The following is a 17500-nucleotide window of genomic DNA, read 5'->3' on the forward strand; positions in this document are numbered from 1 at the left end:
CATCTGTAACGCCCAATAAACGGCTCTGGGCGTTCGTAAACCACGCCTCAAATACGAGAAAATTAATGTTTGGTTCCCAGACCACTTCTCAATGTGCTCGGGGAAACCTGGAGCTGGTGTTGACTCCAGACAATCAGGCTTGTCTGTGTCCAGCTCTTACAGGTATTATGAGACTGTAATGACTTATTGAGTGTGCGTTTAATGTGCAGTAGAAAACAGTTGCAACAGGTTGTTGTCTGGAATGCGGCCACAGGGCCTGATAGTCAGGTTCAGTCAGGTGAACCTATCAACAAGGCCTGACAGTCTACTATCTATCAGAATGGCTATGTTTAACCCAACACCATCCACCTACTCTATCAGGATGGCTGTTTGTTCTGATAAATGGAACTGATCAACTGGACACAAACTGCATGTAAATGGGGCACCGGCTGCATTGCTTGTCCAGTGTCACAGTGTTTGTGTGTGTGTGTGCTTGCATGAAAATGCCAATAAAACCAGTTCAGTGTGGTCATGACTACACAGCCATTCCCTAAAAGACCAGTGGGTTTATCTAAACACCCACCCCTCCCAGACATCAGAGTGAGTGACCACTCAGCTAGTGAAGCGACAGGCTTTCATACTGGGTGCTTTAGTACACACTGACTCAGAAGCAGTGAGACCCAAGATAAAGTGGTTTAGAGGGCTTTATAGAAGAGCTAAGGTGCCTCTCAAGGCTTACTGCTCTTCTAAAACAGCACCTACCTGGCAAGCTATTAATAAGATAAATACACAGCACCAGAGATGATCAATGATTAACCAACATCAAATCACCACTTATATGCAGAGGAATGGAGCTCTTCAGAGAGGTACTTCCTGTCTGTGTCCCAAGGAGGAAGCTATTCTCCAAACATGATTGACAGGTGGTCTAGCCAAGAAAAGGGAAGCAGTAAGCAAGTTAGAGTACTCTGATCACGCAGCTCAGCCAATCATAATCCAAGGAACAGGATCCATCACATAAGCACATTTATTTAATGTTGACACAGTGATAATGATTAACATTTGTACTACGTATCAGTCCAGGTGACGGATGACAGGTGCTCGCTCAAGTCCTGTCAAATCCTGTCTTGAATCCTTCACGCACTCACTCAGCCAATGCTGCCGATACTGATGCTTTAGCAGTCTGCCAATCACTCAGTCTGTCAATCATTTAGTCAGTCCGTCTCTCTCTTCTTCTCTGCATTGCACATACTGCAGGTGGGCGGGCCATGCACATAGAGCTGTCTCTGATTGATACTATTGGTAGGCGCCACTGTCCATTTAATGTCCCTCCGAGGTCACAACCTCACTTCAGCCAATAGACTTTCTTCCCGGACAGGAACTGCTTGCTGAATGGCGACCCGGTCACCATGACGATAAAGCAGGGGGTACCGTCCTTGACCATGTACCTTGAAAAGAGAGGGACGGAATGGCAGGGGACAGGGCAGGGTGTTGATTGAAAGTGTCAACAACAACAATAACAACACCACCACCACAGCTACAGGGTGTGTACACTTTAAGAGGTGATTAGGAGCATTTGTCCACACATGTGAGCAATGCCACTTAGAGGACGACAGTCATTTCCTGTGTATAGGCCTCAGGACAGTGTTGTATGCAAGATAAAAGAAACAAAACCATATTAATACCATATTAACTGTCCCTGTGTATTAACCTCATAGCTGAAGAAATTTTGCTAAATCAATGTTTAAGCTGCAGCTAATAGTTCGATATTAGAAATAGTGATGCTCCGATCGATCGGCCGCCGATCATGATCGGCCGATATTGGCTAAAAATGGCTTGATCGGTGAAGCTCAAAAGCGACGATCAAAAAAGCCGATCATGTGACCTAAATTACTCGCGTGACATTTTTCCACCTGCAGGCACGGCGCACAGGCACACAACAGCCTAGAGTAGAGAGGAGCTTGCAGTGGCAAACATGAGTAGGCTAAAGGTTCAGTGTAAAATGAACCATTTGCAATGTATGTCGTGCTGAAATCCCTCGAGGTGGAAGCCACCAACAACATTTTAACACCACTGACGGACAACTGAATATGTCGGGTATGAGAAACTAAACCAGCCAACTTCCCCATGCTTCAATCTGCCGACTAGGCCTACTAACGATAGGGATGATAAGAGATGGAAAGGCATCACGTTCAGAATTAATTTGCCTCCACGAACAACCTCTATTCGTTGTGGAGGATAAAGCCCTCATTATACAGTAGCCTACGTTATGATTTTGCAAATATTTGTAGCCTAAAATATTTTTGAAAGACAGTCAGACGCTCACCTCTAAAGACAAATCATAGAGTTTTAAGTCACAAACTAGTCACAGACTATGCAGACATAGAATTTACGGCAGAATTAGAATTTACAACCGCTAATTGACACCTTACATTAAACGAGTACACGGGAGCGCGCCGCGCCATGATTTCTGTCCTGACTTTGGATATTTATTCACAGACTGTGAAAACATGGCAATATCGCGCCATGTAAGTCGGCCCTAACCTGCCTTGATCCACGATATTACCCCGCAGGCATGAAATACTAATGTGTATCTCCCCATGTTACCAAACAGTGTAGCCTACATTGACAAGCTGAAGAATAGGGTATATTAGCTTCCCAAGCGCAGACGCCTGTCCAATGTCCCTGCTAGCTTAACAGCGCACTTTATTGACCCAAACTGGTGGCATTTAACGGCATGTTTCAGTCATGGGGGATTTCAAGAGAAAAAAGACTTGCAATTTATTGCTTACAGTAGCTTACATTATTTCTTTTTTAGGGATTTGGAACAGAGAAAAAGCCATAGTTTTGCACTTTGTGGCAGTAGGTTTTGGTGTAACACGTTTTTCATTTAATGTAGTCAGTCTATTTAGATTGCCCATCCCATTTAGGTGATCTGTGTGTTCCTCCTTGTATGAAATCATTTTATGTCTCGCTGCATATTTGGAAAAGATGGCCAAAGTTATTTCATTTTCTAAATACAAATCGATAAATGGTGGTTCCTCAACATCTTGACTAGCCTATAGGCCTACTGTCTTTTATGCCACTTACATTAATTCATAGTTAGTTTAATTTCTACAAATGATGCAAACTCTGCTAGACTATTGTTAAAAGACTCTCATTCCCCTGCCATTCTGTGATCGGCAGTGATCGGCAATCGGCCGATCATGATTTTGATGATCGTAATCGGTGATCGGCCCCAAAAATGCTGATCGGAGCATCTCTAAGAAATAGAAATTACGGTAGGTGACTTTGTCTGGTACATGATTTGTTTTAAGATGGATGGGTGTAAAAATGTACCTGCTGTGCTGTAAGACTTTGAGGAGGGGCGTCGTCATGGACACCTGATGGAACTGCTCACTTTCAGCTTCCTCAAAGAACATCTGCAGAGGAGAGACGACAGCAGGTTGAAATCACTCACACAGACACACTCTAAACCGAGAGACGACAGCAGGTTAAAAACATTCACACGGACACACTCTAAGCCGAGAGACGAAAGCAGGTTAAAAACACTCACACGGACACACTCTAAACCGAGAGACGACAGCAGGTTAAAAAACACTCACACGGACACACTCTAACCGAGAGACGACAGCAGCTTTTAAAACACACTCACACGGACACACTCGAAAAAGAGGAGGCCGCAGGGTAGAGCAGTCACGCTCACACATACGCTGACCACTGACATCAGAGGACTAGGAGCAGGCTGCAAGGCGTGCCACATTACCTGTGGTGGTGTGACGACCATCTGGGCCATACTGATTTTGTACAGGTGTCTTACTGACAACCAACCGAGTTTGAAGACATCAAATTGTGCTGTCTACAGTTCATTTCATTCCGATGGTTGTTTTTCCATGAGTGGGATTGTACCATGATATCAAGGAATCAAAAATTAAAAAATCTTTCTACCGGATATACCTGTTGTTAACTGAGACACAACACACACACACCACACACACACAAACACACAAAAAACAAATACACTCCTGGGAATGTACAGTACATGCTATTTTTGGCAGTCCTACTTCCCTATTGCATTCTTTCCAGCAGACACAATCTACTGGTAAAATATCTTCCTGCCTTCCAGTAGTCAAATGCATTAATTTACCAGCAGGTAGAATGTGACGCATTTGTTCGGCATGTTAGGACAACTCCCGTTGCCCTTACAAAAGCTGCCCTAACGTACCCGGAAATCCAAACACGCCACTACACAACATAATACAATACACAACTCTGTCTATGGATAAGCTATGTGTACTGCATTGATGTGGAAATGATAGATGTTGGAAACTAATGGTGTATGCAGCCAGGGACAAACAGCGTGAGGCTTACCTGTTGGGCCCGATGGCGACCAGCACAAGTGATATCTCTAGATAGGTAGTTCACAGGAAAAGCTGTGAAAACAGCCTCAGGCCCAGGATGGTCGTAGGCCACTTGCGTCCTCTCACGTCGGTCTACGTCGGTGTTGTCAGAGACCCAGCCAGCGTCCATGCATCCGGTTATCAGCTCACACAGAACACACAGATGCATGCCAACACACTGCCCCCTGGCACATGGGATGTGTCAATGAATAGTGTAGTGTCTAAGCTAAAGCTCTAGACTACTACCTAACTGGCTACAGAATGCTTTTGCAGTTGACTCTGACTGCTCATTACTTATGCGAGTGTCAAAGGCTTCTTTCACGTGATTGGCCTACTGCACACTCAGTGGGCAGGACACTGACCTGGAGATTTTGGGGGAGGTACTTCCTGTATGTGTCCCAAGGAGGAAGCTCTTCTCCAAACATGACGGCCAGATGGTCCAGGAAACTGAGAGGAAACAATCACGTTAAACACACACATCAAAACAACCATTCTGTTACCTCATCTCATCACTGATCTTGTCAGGGGACCCTGGAGCCGTGTGTGTGTGTGTGTGTGTGTGTGTGTGTGTGTGTGTGTGTGTGTGTGTGTGACAATCACGTTAAACACACACATCAAAACAACCATTCTGTTACCTCATCTCATCACTGAACTTGCCAGGGGACCCTGGAGCCGTGTGTGTGTGACAATCCAGTTAAACTATGAAGATGTATTTGGTGCAAAAGTCACGAGCACATTTTACTGCAGATTTTGCATTCGCACACTTAAGTCACAAATGTGTAACCGTAAATTTGAAGTTGTACATATTTTTTTCACAAAACACAAAATAGGGCTACCGGTTCACAAATTCGTTTTGCAGGTTCACACATCTGTTTTACAGATACACTACTCCTAACCTGTGCATCTCAACGTCCTGGCCTCATGACTTCGAGACTTTTGCCCCATTTACACTGCAACGATTGGGGCAAAACACATTCGCACATCCGTGTTTCCATAATCTGAGAACATGCACAACATTCATGCATTTGTAAACCCAAATGTGAACTAATGCAACAGAAGTTGTGCATCTGTGAAATATTTTCTCATTCATAAAATTCTATAGATCGATGTGATCATTGAGCAGTTTCTTGCACGACTACTAGTCAATTGATACAAATGCTTGAATCTCCTTCTACGAGTTTCAGCTGTTGTTTTCCGGACGGATACTTTTGCACTATGCATACCACCTAGCGAGGTGCAAAAAGGATTTGTATATGTGGGCATATCGAGTGAATCGGCCGGATCTGGATCCTGGATCGCATCCAGGCATCCCTGCTCATATCAAAGTAAGTAGCTGTGTTTCCGTAAAGGAACACTTCGGCCAACTAATTTCCACTTTTATCAATTTTATTGCTTTTAGTAATCTCTGACTCTCTGCCCAGCTTGACCCTCACAATACCTCCTACCAGCCTAGTGTGCACGAGGGTCTTGCTACCCTGCCGTTTCCAACGGGCACTGGCCCGGTACAGCGCTCCGACTCCATCCCGGTTCGCTGGAACCCCCGCCGCTGTCACAAATCTATCCGCCCTAGTAGTGGTGCAAATATGGACAATCTCCGCCATCTGGCCTATCTAGATTGTACAGAACCTCCTGTTTCCTTTACGGCCAAGGTGTCTCTGCTCAACACCAGGTCGGTGTCAAACAAGTCCTTCCTCCTAAATGACTTCTTTACTCAGCGACGCTTGGATCTACTGTTTTTAACAGAGACTTGGGTAGGCGCGAGCGCAGGTGAAACATCTGTTTTCGGAGAACTCTGTCCCACAAACTGTTCTTTTATCAGTACGCCAAGGACTACGGGGAGGGGGGGTGGGGTGGCTCTGGTTTTTAAGAACAATTTTAAAATTCGCTCACTGTCCACGGGGGCTTACTCCACCTTCGAAACTCAGTGCGTCATGGTGGAATCTTCAGCCCCGCTAGTGTGTGCTCTGGTCTACCGGCCCCCGAAACCTAACAAGGACTTCTTAACAGAATTTTCAGACTTTTTATCACATCTTATCACACTATATGATCGCTTGTTGATTTTAGGGGATTTTAATATTCATGTTTGTTGCCCAGATAAACCCCTTGTCAAGGAATTCTGTCAAGTGTCGGATTCGTTTGGTTTTACGCAGCATATAGATCAGCCCACCCATGTCCTCGGCCACACACTCGATTTAATTTTAACCAACGGCCTATCCATTCAGAATGTGAACATTGAGGACGCATACCTGTCGGATCACAAACCCATTGTGTTTGATATTAATATATGACGCCCCCCATGTCGCCAGATCCTCAGACACATACTCCCGTTTTATTAACGCTCAAACTGTAGAGCAATTCTCTTCCTGCTTTCAGGAAAATTATGTTGCAAACTCCATTTTAACTGTGAATGGGCCTCTGTCTAGCGCTGACGAGATGCTGGCCGTTTTTAACTCCTCCTGTTCCGCGATTTTGGACTCTATTGCTCCCCTCAAGCACAGACGTCCGAAATTTAAGTCTCAACCTTGGTTAGACGACACAACCCGCTCGCTCAGGCGGGTCTGTCGAAGAGCCGAGCGGAGGTGGAGAAAAGACCGCCTCACTGTCTCCTACCACATGTTTAGGAATTCACTATCAGCCTTCCAGGCAGCTGCAAAAGCAGCTAGAGCTGCGCACTTCTCCAACATCATCAGCAAACATTCCCACCGACCCAGAATCCTTTTCAGCACTTTGAATTCCATCATCAACCCCCAAGTCCCCTCTCAGGTTGAAGCATCAACTGACGTCTGTGAGACATTTTTAAAGTTTATTGATAAGATACACCAGATTAGAACGACTTTCACCCCCCTCCAGCCAAACTCTCCACTGCAGTACGTAGGAGCTACAGAATATCTTGATTCTTTTTCACCCGTGTCATTTGAGGACCTAAGGAACATTGTGAAACACATGAAGCCCTCAACTTCACCTAACGATGCTGTACCTTCCCACATCATAAAAGATGCTTTTAACACCATCGGCCCTAGTATTCAGTTTATCCTTAACTCCAGTCTCTCGGCTGGTAGTGTCCCAGTGTGTTTTAAGCATGCGGTTGTCCAGCCTTTGCTAAAAAAACACAACCTAGATGCAAAGGCTCCTAGTAATTACCGCCCCATCTCAAAATTACCCTTCATTTCAAAAATACTGGAGAAGGTTGTTTTATCGCAATTACTGCCTTTTTAAAACTCTGCTGGTATTTTAGAACCCTTTCAATCAGGTTTTAGAGCACTACATAGCACTGAGACAGCCCTGCTGAAGGTTACTAATGACCTGCTCCTCACCCTGGACTCTGGTGATAATGCCATTTTGGTCCTACTAGACCTTAGTGCTGCATTTGATACTGTTGACCACACAACTCTCCTGCTGCGCCTGGAACAGTCTGTTGGTCTAAGAGGTACAGCTCTTCAATGGTTCTCCTCATATCTCAGCAATAGATCTTTCTCAGTATCCATTGGTCAATTCTCCTCTGCATTCATGCATTCATTAGGATCCAAACAGAGATGAAGTTAGAAGCGACCAAACACCTCCATGGTTTCCCTCCATGGTGAGACAAAATAAAACGTGGTGCATTTGTAAGCAGGTAAGAGGGTAACTATATTGTGTGGCGCAGTAATATCATCACTCTTGCACTAAGTTTCACTTTGGAATGAGGATATTACTGCGCAGAGTCTAAGTGCTCCCAATGTTATTCTGCCACACAATATAGTTATCCCTTTTGCCTGCTTAGAAATGCACCACGTTTTATTTTGTCTCACCATACTTGGTCGTGTGACTACTCGTGTAACTGTATTTTAATAGGGAAAACATGGAGGTGTTTGGTCGATTCTAACTTCATATCTGTTTGGATCCTAATGAATGCATTGGGCTAGCTAAATGCTATCAAAGTTGCGCCGCGCGCCAGAGCCAGTGAGTGCACGCATTGAAACGTGAGAGGTATGTATCAACTCGTCTTAGTTAAGGGAATAACGTAGTTTAATATGAAAAAACGGTGAAGTGTTCCTTTAATATCGATAAAAGACGCACGATTGATAGATTTTCTTTATACAAAGTGCGAATATTTGTTGCGGTGTAAGTTTTACGACTTTATTATTTAGGCCCTACGGTCTGCACAGCAAACAACTAACTTGTCTAGCCCTATCTGATAGTCTTGATTTTATGCAAGATAGTCAGCTGTGCGAAAATTGCTGAAGGATTGTGTCCTTTGACGGACGGTGTTATTTCTGTGTAGGTAGGCTATATCCTGCGTTTATCTAGCGATAGCTAGCTTGATCTGGCACGAGAGAGGATTTAGCAAGCAAGCAGGTAAATCAATCTAAACATAGGCTACCTGTCATGATGATGTAAACAAACAAGCAAACTTCCATCTACTTACTTATATGAGCAGGGATGCCTGGGCGCGATCCAGGATCCAGATCCGACCGCCTTGTTTTCTTGTCAATCGATTCGCTCGACGTGCACGAATCACGAATTCATACAAATCGCGCCTCGCTAGGTGGTGTAAATGGTGCAAAAGTATCCGTCAGCTGAAACCCGTAGCAGGAGATTCGAGCACTTGTATCAATTGACTTGTAGTCGTGCAAGAAAATGCTCAATGATCACATCGATCTATAGAATTTTATGAATGAGAAAATATTTCACAGATGCACAACTTCGGTTGCATTAGTTCACATTTGGGTTTACAAATGCACAAATGTTGTGCATGTTCTCAGATCATGAAACACAGATGTGCGAATGTGTTTTGCCCCAATCGTTGCAGTGTAAATGGGGCAAAAGTCTCGAAGTCATGAGGCCAGGACGTTGAGATGCACAGGTTAGGAGTCGTGTATCTGTAAAACGGATGTGTGAACCTGTAAAACGAATTTGTGAACCCGTAGCCCTATTTTGTGTTAACAAAGTATGAAAAAAATATGTACAACTTCAAATTTACAGTTACACATTTGTGACTTTAGTGTGCGAATGCGAAATCTGCAGTTAAATGTGCTTGTGACTTTTGCACCAAATATACCTTCCTATTAAACACACACATCAACACAACCTCATCTCATCACTGAACTTGTCAGTGGACCCTGGAACTGTGTGTGTGCTGCTCACTTCGACGTTTCACAGAAGGCCGAGATGAAGTCTGTCTGGCGATGTTCCGGGTACAGGAACAGCACTGGCCACTGGAGGGCGCCGTTCTCGTCCAGGAACACACGATGCCCCGTGGCCTCCTTGGACATCAGCCGGTCCAGGTCCAGCTCCACCATCCCAGCGGTCACCTGGCCTTCGTCGCCCTCCTCATCCTCACTGTCCGAGGCTCGTCTGGCGGGCTTCTGGACTGTCGCCAGTTTCACTCCACGCTCCTGACACACACCAAGACAGAGGAAATAAGTGTGTGTGTGTGTGTGTGTTTATTAATTGTTCCAGAGACACACAAAACCAAAGGTGAGTGTGAGAGTGTGAGTGAGTGAGTGAGTGAGTGAGTGTGGGTGTGTGTGTGTGTGTACGTGTGGTGAAATGTTCACTGTGAGCGCAATAACTATTAGGGAAATTAGCATCACACACCCCACAGCAAGTGTCCCTCTACAGGAGTGTCCCTCTACAGGAAGTGACCTCACCTTAATGGCGGCCAGCAGAGCTGCTGTCTGCCCACGCTCTTTCTTCTCCTTCAGCTTGGCTTTCCGGGCGTCTCTCTCTGCCTCCCTCTGGACACACACATCAACAACAACACATAAATACACACAAACACACACTGCTGCCAAAAACACATAAATACACACAAACACACACTGCTGCCTGTCTTCACTTCGCTTTCAGGGCTTTGCTGCATCACTCAGAACAAACCAAGACATTTTGGGAAACACAAACACAACCACAACACAGACACACTACACAAACAAATAATACATTAAGTATTATTATTAAGCCTCAATTAGCCAGCTCCTAGGGTTCTCCATCTAGACTCCAGGCTCCTGTATTTTCTGTCTGGACAGCAGTCTGCTGGAGTTTCATACCCCCAGCTGTGCAGTCTCTCTTCGTAGACTCTAGGCTCTTGTACACTCTCTCTCGCTAGACAGCAATCTGGGGTGTTCAAGGTTCGTACCTTCTGTATGTCGGCGTTTCTGCGCAGCTCCAGCAGTTTCTTATCCGTGGGGTCGACACTCAGACCCTCGTCACACCACTGCAGAGCGTCGCCATAGTTACGCAGCTGCATGCAACACTGGGCACCTGGGCAGACACAGACACATATCTCTGATTTGTTCTTATTTTGGGTGGAGCATTTGTTGCATTCAGAGTTAAGTTCTCTTATTTCTACTCATAAAAGAAAATTAAGAGCAGATTAAAGAGGAATTTAAGGGAATAGTACTTGGATGAGGCACATTGACACACATTTGCATGAAGTATTTTCCACAAATTGATTCAATGTACAGCTTATAAATTGCATTAGCTATGTTACAAACCTCTAACCAGAGCCTTGAGGTGGGTTGGCTTGAGTTTCTTGGCTGAAACGGCGTCATTCAAAGCAGAGCGCATGTTACCTAGGGATGGAGAACATGAAGAAACTCTGACTAGCTGTGGATGGACAGTTGCGAAACAGCTGCAATTTATGAATATGGAAAGGAAATACTGGTATGTGCATGTATGAGCATCTTAAAACTCACTACTACACACACAGAATGTGTCTCAAACCGCCTACTTGCACACTTCAAATACTTGGTTTAAGTATATAGGGGGGAATTCTCCCATTCGCGCGTAAGTCGTGCGTAACCTTTTTTTTATGCGCTGAAATTGTGCACTTCTCTGTTCGAAATCAAGGCGGGCTTATGAAAGAGGCGTGATTTGTTTGAAAAAAGAACCAGACTGATCCACCACCTCTAATTGAGGTTGATATGAAAACGTGGAACGTGGACTTTCTCATTGACCTTCTGAATGCCATTGAAATCCAGAAAAAACACCAACCAGTCTTTGATTTTGAAAACATATGCTAGGTGAACTGAATAAAGAACTGCCGACAGTAAAATGGTGTGTCATCACATAGCTTAACAAAGAAATTACTTCACAAAATTTTACTTTTGCTTTGTCGTTTGTTTATAAAGAGTCAAGACGTGCTTGAGGTGTGTAGATTTATAATTCAAAACTCACGGTTGACAAAAAGGTTTCGCTGGCAGCTGATAAATATACATTTATCTATGCTAAGAAATATGTAGACTGACATCTGCAGCTTCGAACACAGAGAGACTGGCATAACGAGTTCAATCTCCATTACAAACTAATTAAAAGACTAGAGAATAAACTATGCTCAAATCAATTTAGAACTTGCTAGTTGCTACTTCTCAGACACTGTAATTAGTCATGCACAGCGGCTAGAATAGCAAACACACAGCCTACCTTATATTCATACTTTTAAATCCTCTAGGTTTGGAAATGAATGACTTAATCCAACATGTTATAATCCATAGAGTTTAGTTTATTAGTTTAGCACAAATAGAAATATCTGCACAAGGTGTAAACGAAGCCTAGAAGGCTTGTACAGAGTTCCACACCTAGAGAGTAATTGATTTGATTTAGATTTTTAAATAATACAAATTTGAAAAGCGTACTATACAAATTCTTACATTTTGACGTGTATCTCACCACAGCTCTAGCTCTCCTCTTTCATCTGATATGCGTGCCATATCTTTCTGATGGCGGTTTCACGAGTAAATCAAACAAGAGTAATGGTATAGTAAAGCTATATGACATTATTATTTGTTTGTAACTTCGTCTGATTTTATAATACGATATGATCGATGTATTTGGTATCAATGGAAAGCTCTGCTTCTCCTCTTTCATTTGATATGCGTGTCATGTCTGTGCGATGCGGGGTCCGCGAGTAATTCAAGCGAGAATTCTGGATGCGCAGCTGAACGCAGAGCAATATAGACTGTAAATATGATCTACTTTGATTTAACTTCATGATTTTATTTTATTTTCATACTTGATCGTACAGACAAGTGTCTAGTCTCGTTGGAAAGCCCCGGTTCTGCTCTTTCGTGCAACATCAGTCTCATCTCGCTGTGACTAATAATCGCGGAGCAATGTAACAAAGAAAATGTGTGCGTTTTTTGACGCACTTTGCGTCCGTCGGGCTCATAGGGTTAATTAACTTAGAAGTCAACAGGCAGTCGCTTCGTGAATCTGCGTGAGGTGAGCACGAAATAGTATGTGAAATATTTTTACAAATTAATCACATATCAGACTGTTGTATATCACGCTGCACACACATGAAATGGAATTGACACACGACACAATCGAACGACTCATCGTTTGGACCCTCAGAATGCAGCGTTTTAAGAAATCTTAACTTTGGAGTGCATTTGTAAAAATATCCGCTTGAGGGGGTTAAACTCTGTTTACGTGTAAACGAAAGGCCCAAACGCATACAAACTGTAAGGCCAGGTTTTTGTATTCCTTTGAAGCAGATTAGAGCTGAATGCCTTTTGTTGCTAATTTACATCTATGCGAGCTTTAGATGTGGTCTCGACATAACTTACAATGGTTGTGTAGGCCTGACTGTCCTGAAAATGGCAATATAAGAACCATGGTGGAGGTATACTTTGGGGCTGAGCAATTTACAGAAATATGTGGTGTGTGCCTTCCAGAAATAAATGGCCATTTTTATTTAGTGATGAGAAATTACTTTTTGCGCTCCATATTTGTGACACTAGCTGATCTGACCTGACTTGTTTGCGTGGTAGCGCACATGACATGCACAGATGATGATTCTCTATAATATTTTTTTACTGCATTGGAATGAACAAAGTAAAGGCAAAAAAGTGTTTATTTGTCAAACAAATATGGATGCAATATGAGTCTTGAATTGGATACCATACAGGAGTTTGCTAGGATCTCAAAACCGTATTATGAACGTGACTTGCCATAGAGAAACACATGATAACGTTGGATTATGAACATACCGGTAGGCTATTATGCCACACAAAAACATGGGGTAAGTGGAGCTAAATGAAGTTATTATTTTGCTGTCACTTCGTCTGTTTTATGGCCTAGAAGGTTGTATTTGGTATCTGTGGATAGCTCTAACTCTCCTCTTTCATCTGACATGCGTGCCATATCGTTCTGAGAGCGGTTTCATGAGTAAATCAAACGAGAGTAATGGTAGCCGAAGCTATATGACATTATGATTTGTTTGTCACTTCGTCTGTTTTTATAACACAAAAGGTGTGATGTCGGGTGCGTGAGTAATTCAAGCGAGAGTGCTGGATGCCTGGGTGAACGCAGAGCAATATAGACTGTAAATATGATATACTTTTATTTAACTTCATGATTTTATTTTATTTTCATACTTGATCGTACAGACAAGTGTCTAGTCTCGCTGGAAAGCCCCGGTTCTGCTCTTGCGTGCAGTATTCGTCTCATCTCGCTGTGACAAATAATCGCGGAGCAATGTAACAGAGAAGAATTGGTGTGTTTTTTGACGCACTTTGCGTCCGTCGGGCTCATAGGGTTAAGCCATGGCAGAATGCGCGCAAGAGTTGTAAAGTGGGGAGAACATGTATTGATACCATGCTAAAGTTGCCTAAAAAGAGGAATATAAAATCATCATTTGACAATTGATCTTAATGCCTTAATTAAAAAAATGAGTAAGGACACCAATTTTCTTTGTGATTGAAGAATGTATCGTAAATAAATAAATGTTCTTCTTAAATGCTAGGTGGAAGGAAATATTTGACCCCCTATGTAACCCTATGGGAATTTAACACATACTTTAGAGTTAACATTAGCATGACGACGTCATACTCAATTCTTGTCAGAATATGAGTCTGAAACTGCTCCATTCAGCCGCGATTATGGGGCGTGATTCAACCAATACAGAGTGGGGGGGATAGCTCTGCACTCATTGAATAGACCAAACCAAACAGAACAAGTTATTGGCTGTCAGTATCTACCTTGTACAACACCTGACAGCGAAATCTAAGACAACAAAATATGTAGCAGGGTAGGCTAACATCCTCCTTCGTGTTTAAAAATAATTCCTTCAAACTGTATGCAATGAACAGCTGGGGAAGTGTGTCGTTAACCCAACAAGCAAACAGACATTTTTAAACAAACGTGAAAGTGAAACTGAAGTTTTCCCATATATCCACGTTGGTCTAAGTGTTCAGAAAGAGTTGTGTGAATCCGTGATAAAACCTCCGTTTCAATAGCTAAGCTAAACAAAAGGCCAAACTGCATGAACAAAGTATGCATTCATAGCCATAGCGTTTCTGTTGCAATCAAAATCAACCTGCCAACACGGTCTCATACCCAACTCGTCGAACGAGGACGCATGCAGCCGTGAACGTCACTGCTGTTCATCTGTCAATCATCACGTAAAGCCCGCCCTGACAATGTGATTGGTCCGAACAGATTTTTATTTTTAAAGGCCATCTATTTCTAACCTGACTCTCGCCAGATCCTTGTAGTTTGCTGAGCTCCACACAAGGATCTGGGACTTCTCGATAGGAGATGTATTTCAGAAGGCAGGGCCTTGTAAAACAATCCTTGTATGTGATTGGATAAACCACTTGTCTGTTATCTGACGTGCTACTTCAAGCTCTTGCCACCCGGTCGGAAGAGTGAAAACATCCTTGCCACCAATACATGCCTTCAAAACCGTTCTCTGTTAATCTTTTAAAGAATGAATATTCTATAGATTTGACGAAACAGTTGAAATAGCAGAATCAATGTCAGTACACGACTCGTCGCTGTGTGCCGCCATTGTTGTTTGAATCAAACACTCGCTTCGGTGCTCCTGATTGGTTCATTATTTTTTGCTCCCTTGAAGGAGTTTGCATTGCCCTCGAGCCCAGACACTTGTGTGGAGCTCAGCGAAACGCATCTGGTGGAGCATGGCGGAACGACAAGGGTCTGGCGAGAGTCAGGCTAATCTATTTCATGGATCCAGGATATTATGAATCCTGATAAAGTTCCCTTGGACGTTGGAATTAAAATAGCCCCACATCATCACATACCCTTCACCATAGCTAGAGATTGCCATGGTGCTTTTTCCAGTAGCAAAATGTAATGTAATGCAACTGGCTGAGGAGTGACTAGTGGTGGAGCCGTACCCAGATGGAAGTGTGCAGCTGCTCTGTTGGTGTAGAGCACAACGTGGAGCTCTGGGTCGTTGCAGTTTATCTTCAGTCCCTCAGAGTAGGACACAATGGCCCTCTTATAGTTCTTCTCCTTGAAGTACTCATTGCCCTCAGCCTTGAAGCTCTGGGCCTTATCTGTAGGGGCAGGAGGAGGTCTGATCAAACTCTTACAGTGTAGAAGCTTAATCTCCTTATCTACACATTTAACCACCTTATTCCTGAGCTAATAATGGGTGTCGCCAAGACACTTCAGCATTCCATGATCTGTTTTTCTACAGTATTTCCAGCCGTTATATTGTTTTCAAGTGGTTTCATATGACTAAAAGACAGTACCTGACCCATCCTGAGTAAACGTAAAAGTAAACCCATATTATAAAGAAGATACTTATTGAATAGAGAATTGTCAAGATTTTGGAAGTAATAAATGGAAAAATATTCAAATTGGCTTTCTGAGACTACAACTTCAACATAGTGAACGGGAAATGAAAACGGTAATGTGTCAGAAAATAAGGTGGATAGGCCTACCAATGAAAAGAGGGTGTACTGTTTCCAGTGACACACGACCATACCTCACTGGAGGTAGCACTTTAGTGACTACGACCTACCCTCAGGGGTCCGATCATCGTCGTGAATAATGGACTGAATGCATGCCAGATCTGGGTGTGTGGTGGGGTCAAAATCCTCTGGAGCGTTCTTCATGAACATGGGAATCTTGTCAAACTCCTACACAGAGAAACATACAGTGGGGGTGAGGTAGAAGGACAGAGGAGAGACTCTTTCAGACAGTTTGTTGCCAAGTAATTGTGTGGGTGTGTCAGTTACACTGCTTTCACTGCTTGGATTTGTTCTGCAGGTTCGTTTGGGTTCTCTCTGGCTAATAACTCCCGAATGTATAGATATATTGCCAGAATTGAGAAAACGTAACATGTCATAGACTATTTCTTTATACAGTCTATGGTGCATGTCAACGGCAATGAATGCACAAAAAAAATACAAATGCAGTTATTTTTTGTAAGGTTGCGGTAAGTAACGTTATGTTTACTAAAATAAACGTTACGGCATATGATCACAGATCCACTTAAGACATGTAACAAATAGTTGCAACGGATTTATACTCTAACTTTACCTCTTCCCAAGTGCTTTCGTTAAACGCATTTTTATATTTATGGGTTTTAAATTTATCCATGAACTCGTCCATTCCATCATCGCTGTCTTCGCCTCCTTGTTGACCTAAAGAAGCCATTGCAGTGTCCCGTCTTTGACCACTCCTTCAAAACTAACAGGTGTTGTCCTTTGAACAACAATAAATAACAAAAATATATAGTTATATATCTACAACTAGAAAGACGAGTTTTTTCGAATTTATCTTAGCCAAACCAGAGTTGTCACATTCAAGACGCTGACGACACACGTGTAGTGTTAGGTGCATTTGAGAAATGCGTCCGGATGGAACATCATAGTAGACACATTAGTTCTGCCTTCTTCGTGGGAGGGCGCTACCATAGACATAGAATGGGCGCTACTTCATTTAGTACATTATCGCCACCTACAGTATTAATGAGCTCACACAGTTCATATTCTTAAGCTGTTTAAAAACTAGAAGGCAAGATTTACATTAGGAGAGCGATACAGTGGTAATACCAATTCATTTCAATGAATTTGTTGAACCTCAACATATCTCCTAAAGCTCACACCATGTACTGAAATTGTCATTACATTACTTAATAATAATAAAACATGTGACGAAAGAGTTATGAGTTGCACAGATTATGAGTGACATGGTTTATTTTTTACAGTGCACACAACAATACAGAAATAAAACATATCAAGAAAACCTTACTCATAGTTTTAAATATTCAGTGATCCATTTCCTTTTTATCCACCATCACAAAAGGCATCTAATTCAAAGCCTGGCTGCCAGTGACTAGTCATCAGGTGTTCTTACTGCCAGGTCCATTCACTCTACCTGCCACCATC

At 43.0% G+C, this 17500-nt stretch overlaps 3 protein-coding genes across 5 annotated transcripts in view; 1 reads left to right on the top strand and 2 right to left on the bottom strand.

Annotated features, from left to right (window-relative positions):
* ttc22 (tetratricopeptide repeat domain 22) overlaps positions 1-470 on the top strand; it is a 6597-nt gene extending 6127 nt beyond the window's left edge. Inside the window, exon 7 of the mRNA XM_062555975.1 lies at positions 1-470. This exon is cut by the window's left edge and continues 970 nt beyond it. The gene's annotated coding sequence lies outside the window, so the exon portion shown is untranslated.
* A 517-nt stretch (positions 471-987) lies between these two features.
* ttc4 (tetratricopeptide repeat domain 4) lies at positions 988-16947 on the bottom strand. The gene is made up of 10 exons (XM_062555976.1): positions 16650-16947; positions 16129-16246; positions 15497-15658; positions 10850-10927; positions 10492-10616; positions 10007-10093; positions 9501-9751; positions 4739-4823; positions 3316-3398; positions 988-1424 (listed from the first exon to the last, which is right to left on the bottom strand). Exons 1-10 carry the CDS (start codon positions 16764-16766, stop codon positions 1322-1324), a joined length of 1209 nt encoding a protein of 402 aa, XP_062411960.1. The 5' UTR covers positions 16767-16947; the 3' UTR covers positions 988-1321.
* Positions 16948-17290: 343 nt separating this feature from the next.
* Positions 17291-17500, bottom strand: part of pars2 (prolyl-tRNA synthetase 2, mitochondrial) — a 21761-nt gene continuing 21551 nt past the window's right edge. For all 3 annotated transcript variants that reach the window (XM_062556789.1, XM_062556790.1, XM_062556791.1), the window contains exon 3: positions 17291-17500. This exon is cut by the window's right edge and continues 1264 nt beyond it. The gene's annotated coding sequence lies outside the window, so the exon portion shown is untranslated.

This window comes from Sardina pilchardus, chromosome 15, assembly GCF_963854185.1.
Source record: "Sardina pilchardus chromosome 15, fSarPil1.1, whole genome shotgun sequence".
Taxonomy (NCBI): Eukaryota; Metazoa; Chordata; class Actinopteri; order Clupeiformes; family Clupeidae; genus Sardina; species Sardina pilchardus.

Excerpts from the sequence above, each read along its gene's own strand:
- ttc4 (XM_062555976.1), bottom strand. The coding sequence starts at position 16,766 with ATGGCTTCTTTAGGTCAACAAGGAGGCGAAGACAGCGATGATGGAATG. Across the intron at positions 10,617-10,849 it reads CCTCAAGGCTCTGGTTAGAG|GTGCCCAGTGTTGCATGCAG; the intron begins GTTTGTAACATA and ends GTGTCTGCCCAG. Across the intron at positions 4,824-9,500 it reads GCCTTCTGTGAAACGTCGAA|TTTCCTGGACCATCTGGCCG; the intron begins GTGAGCAGCACA and ends GTTTCCTCTCAG.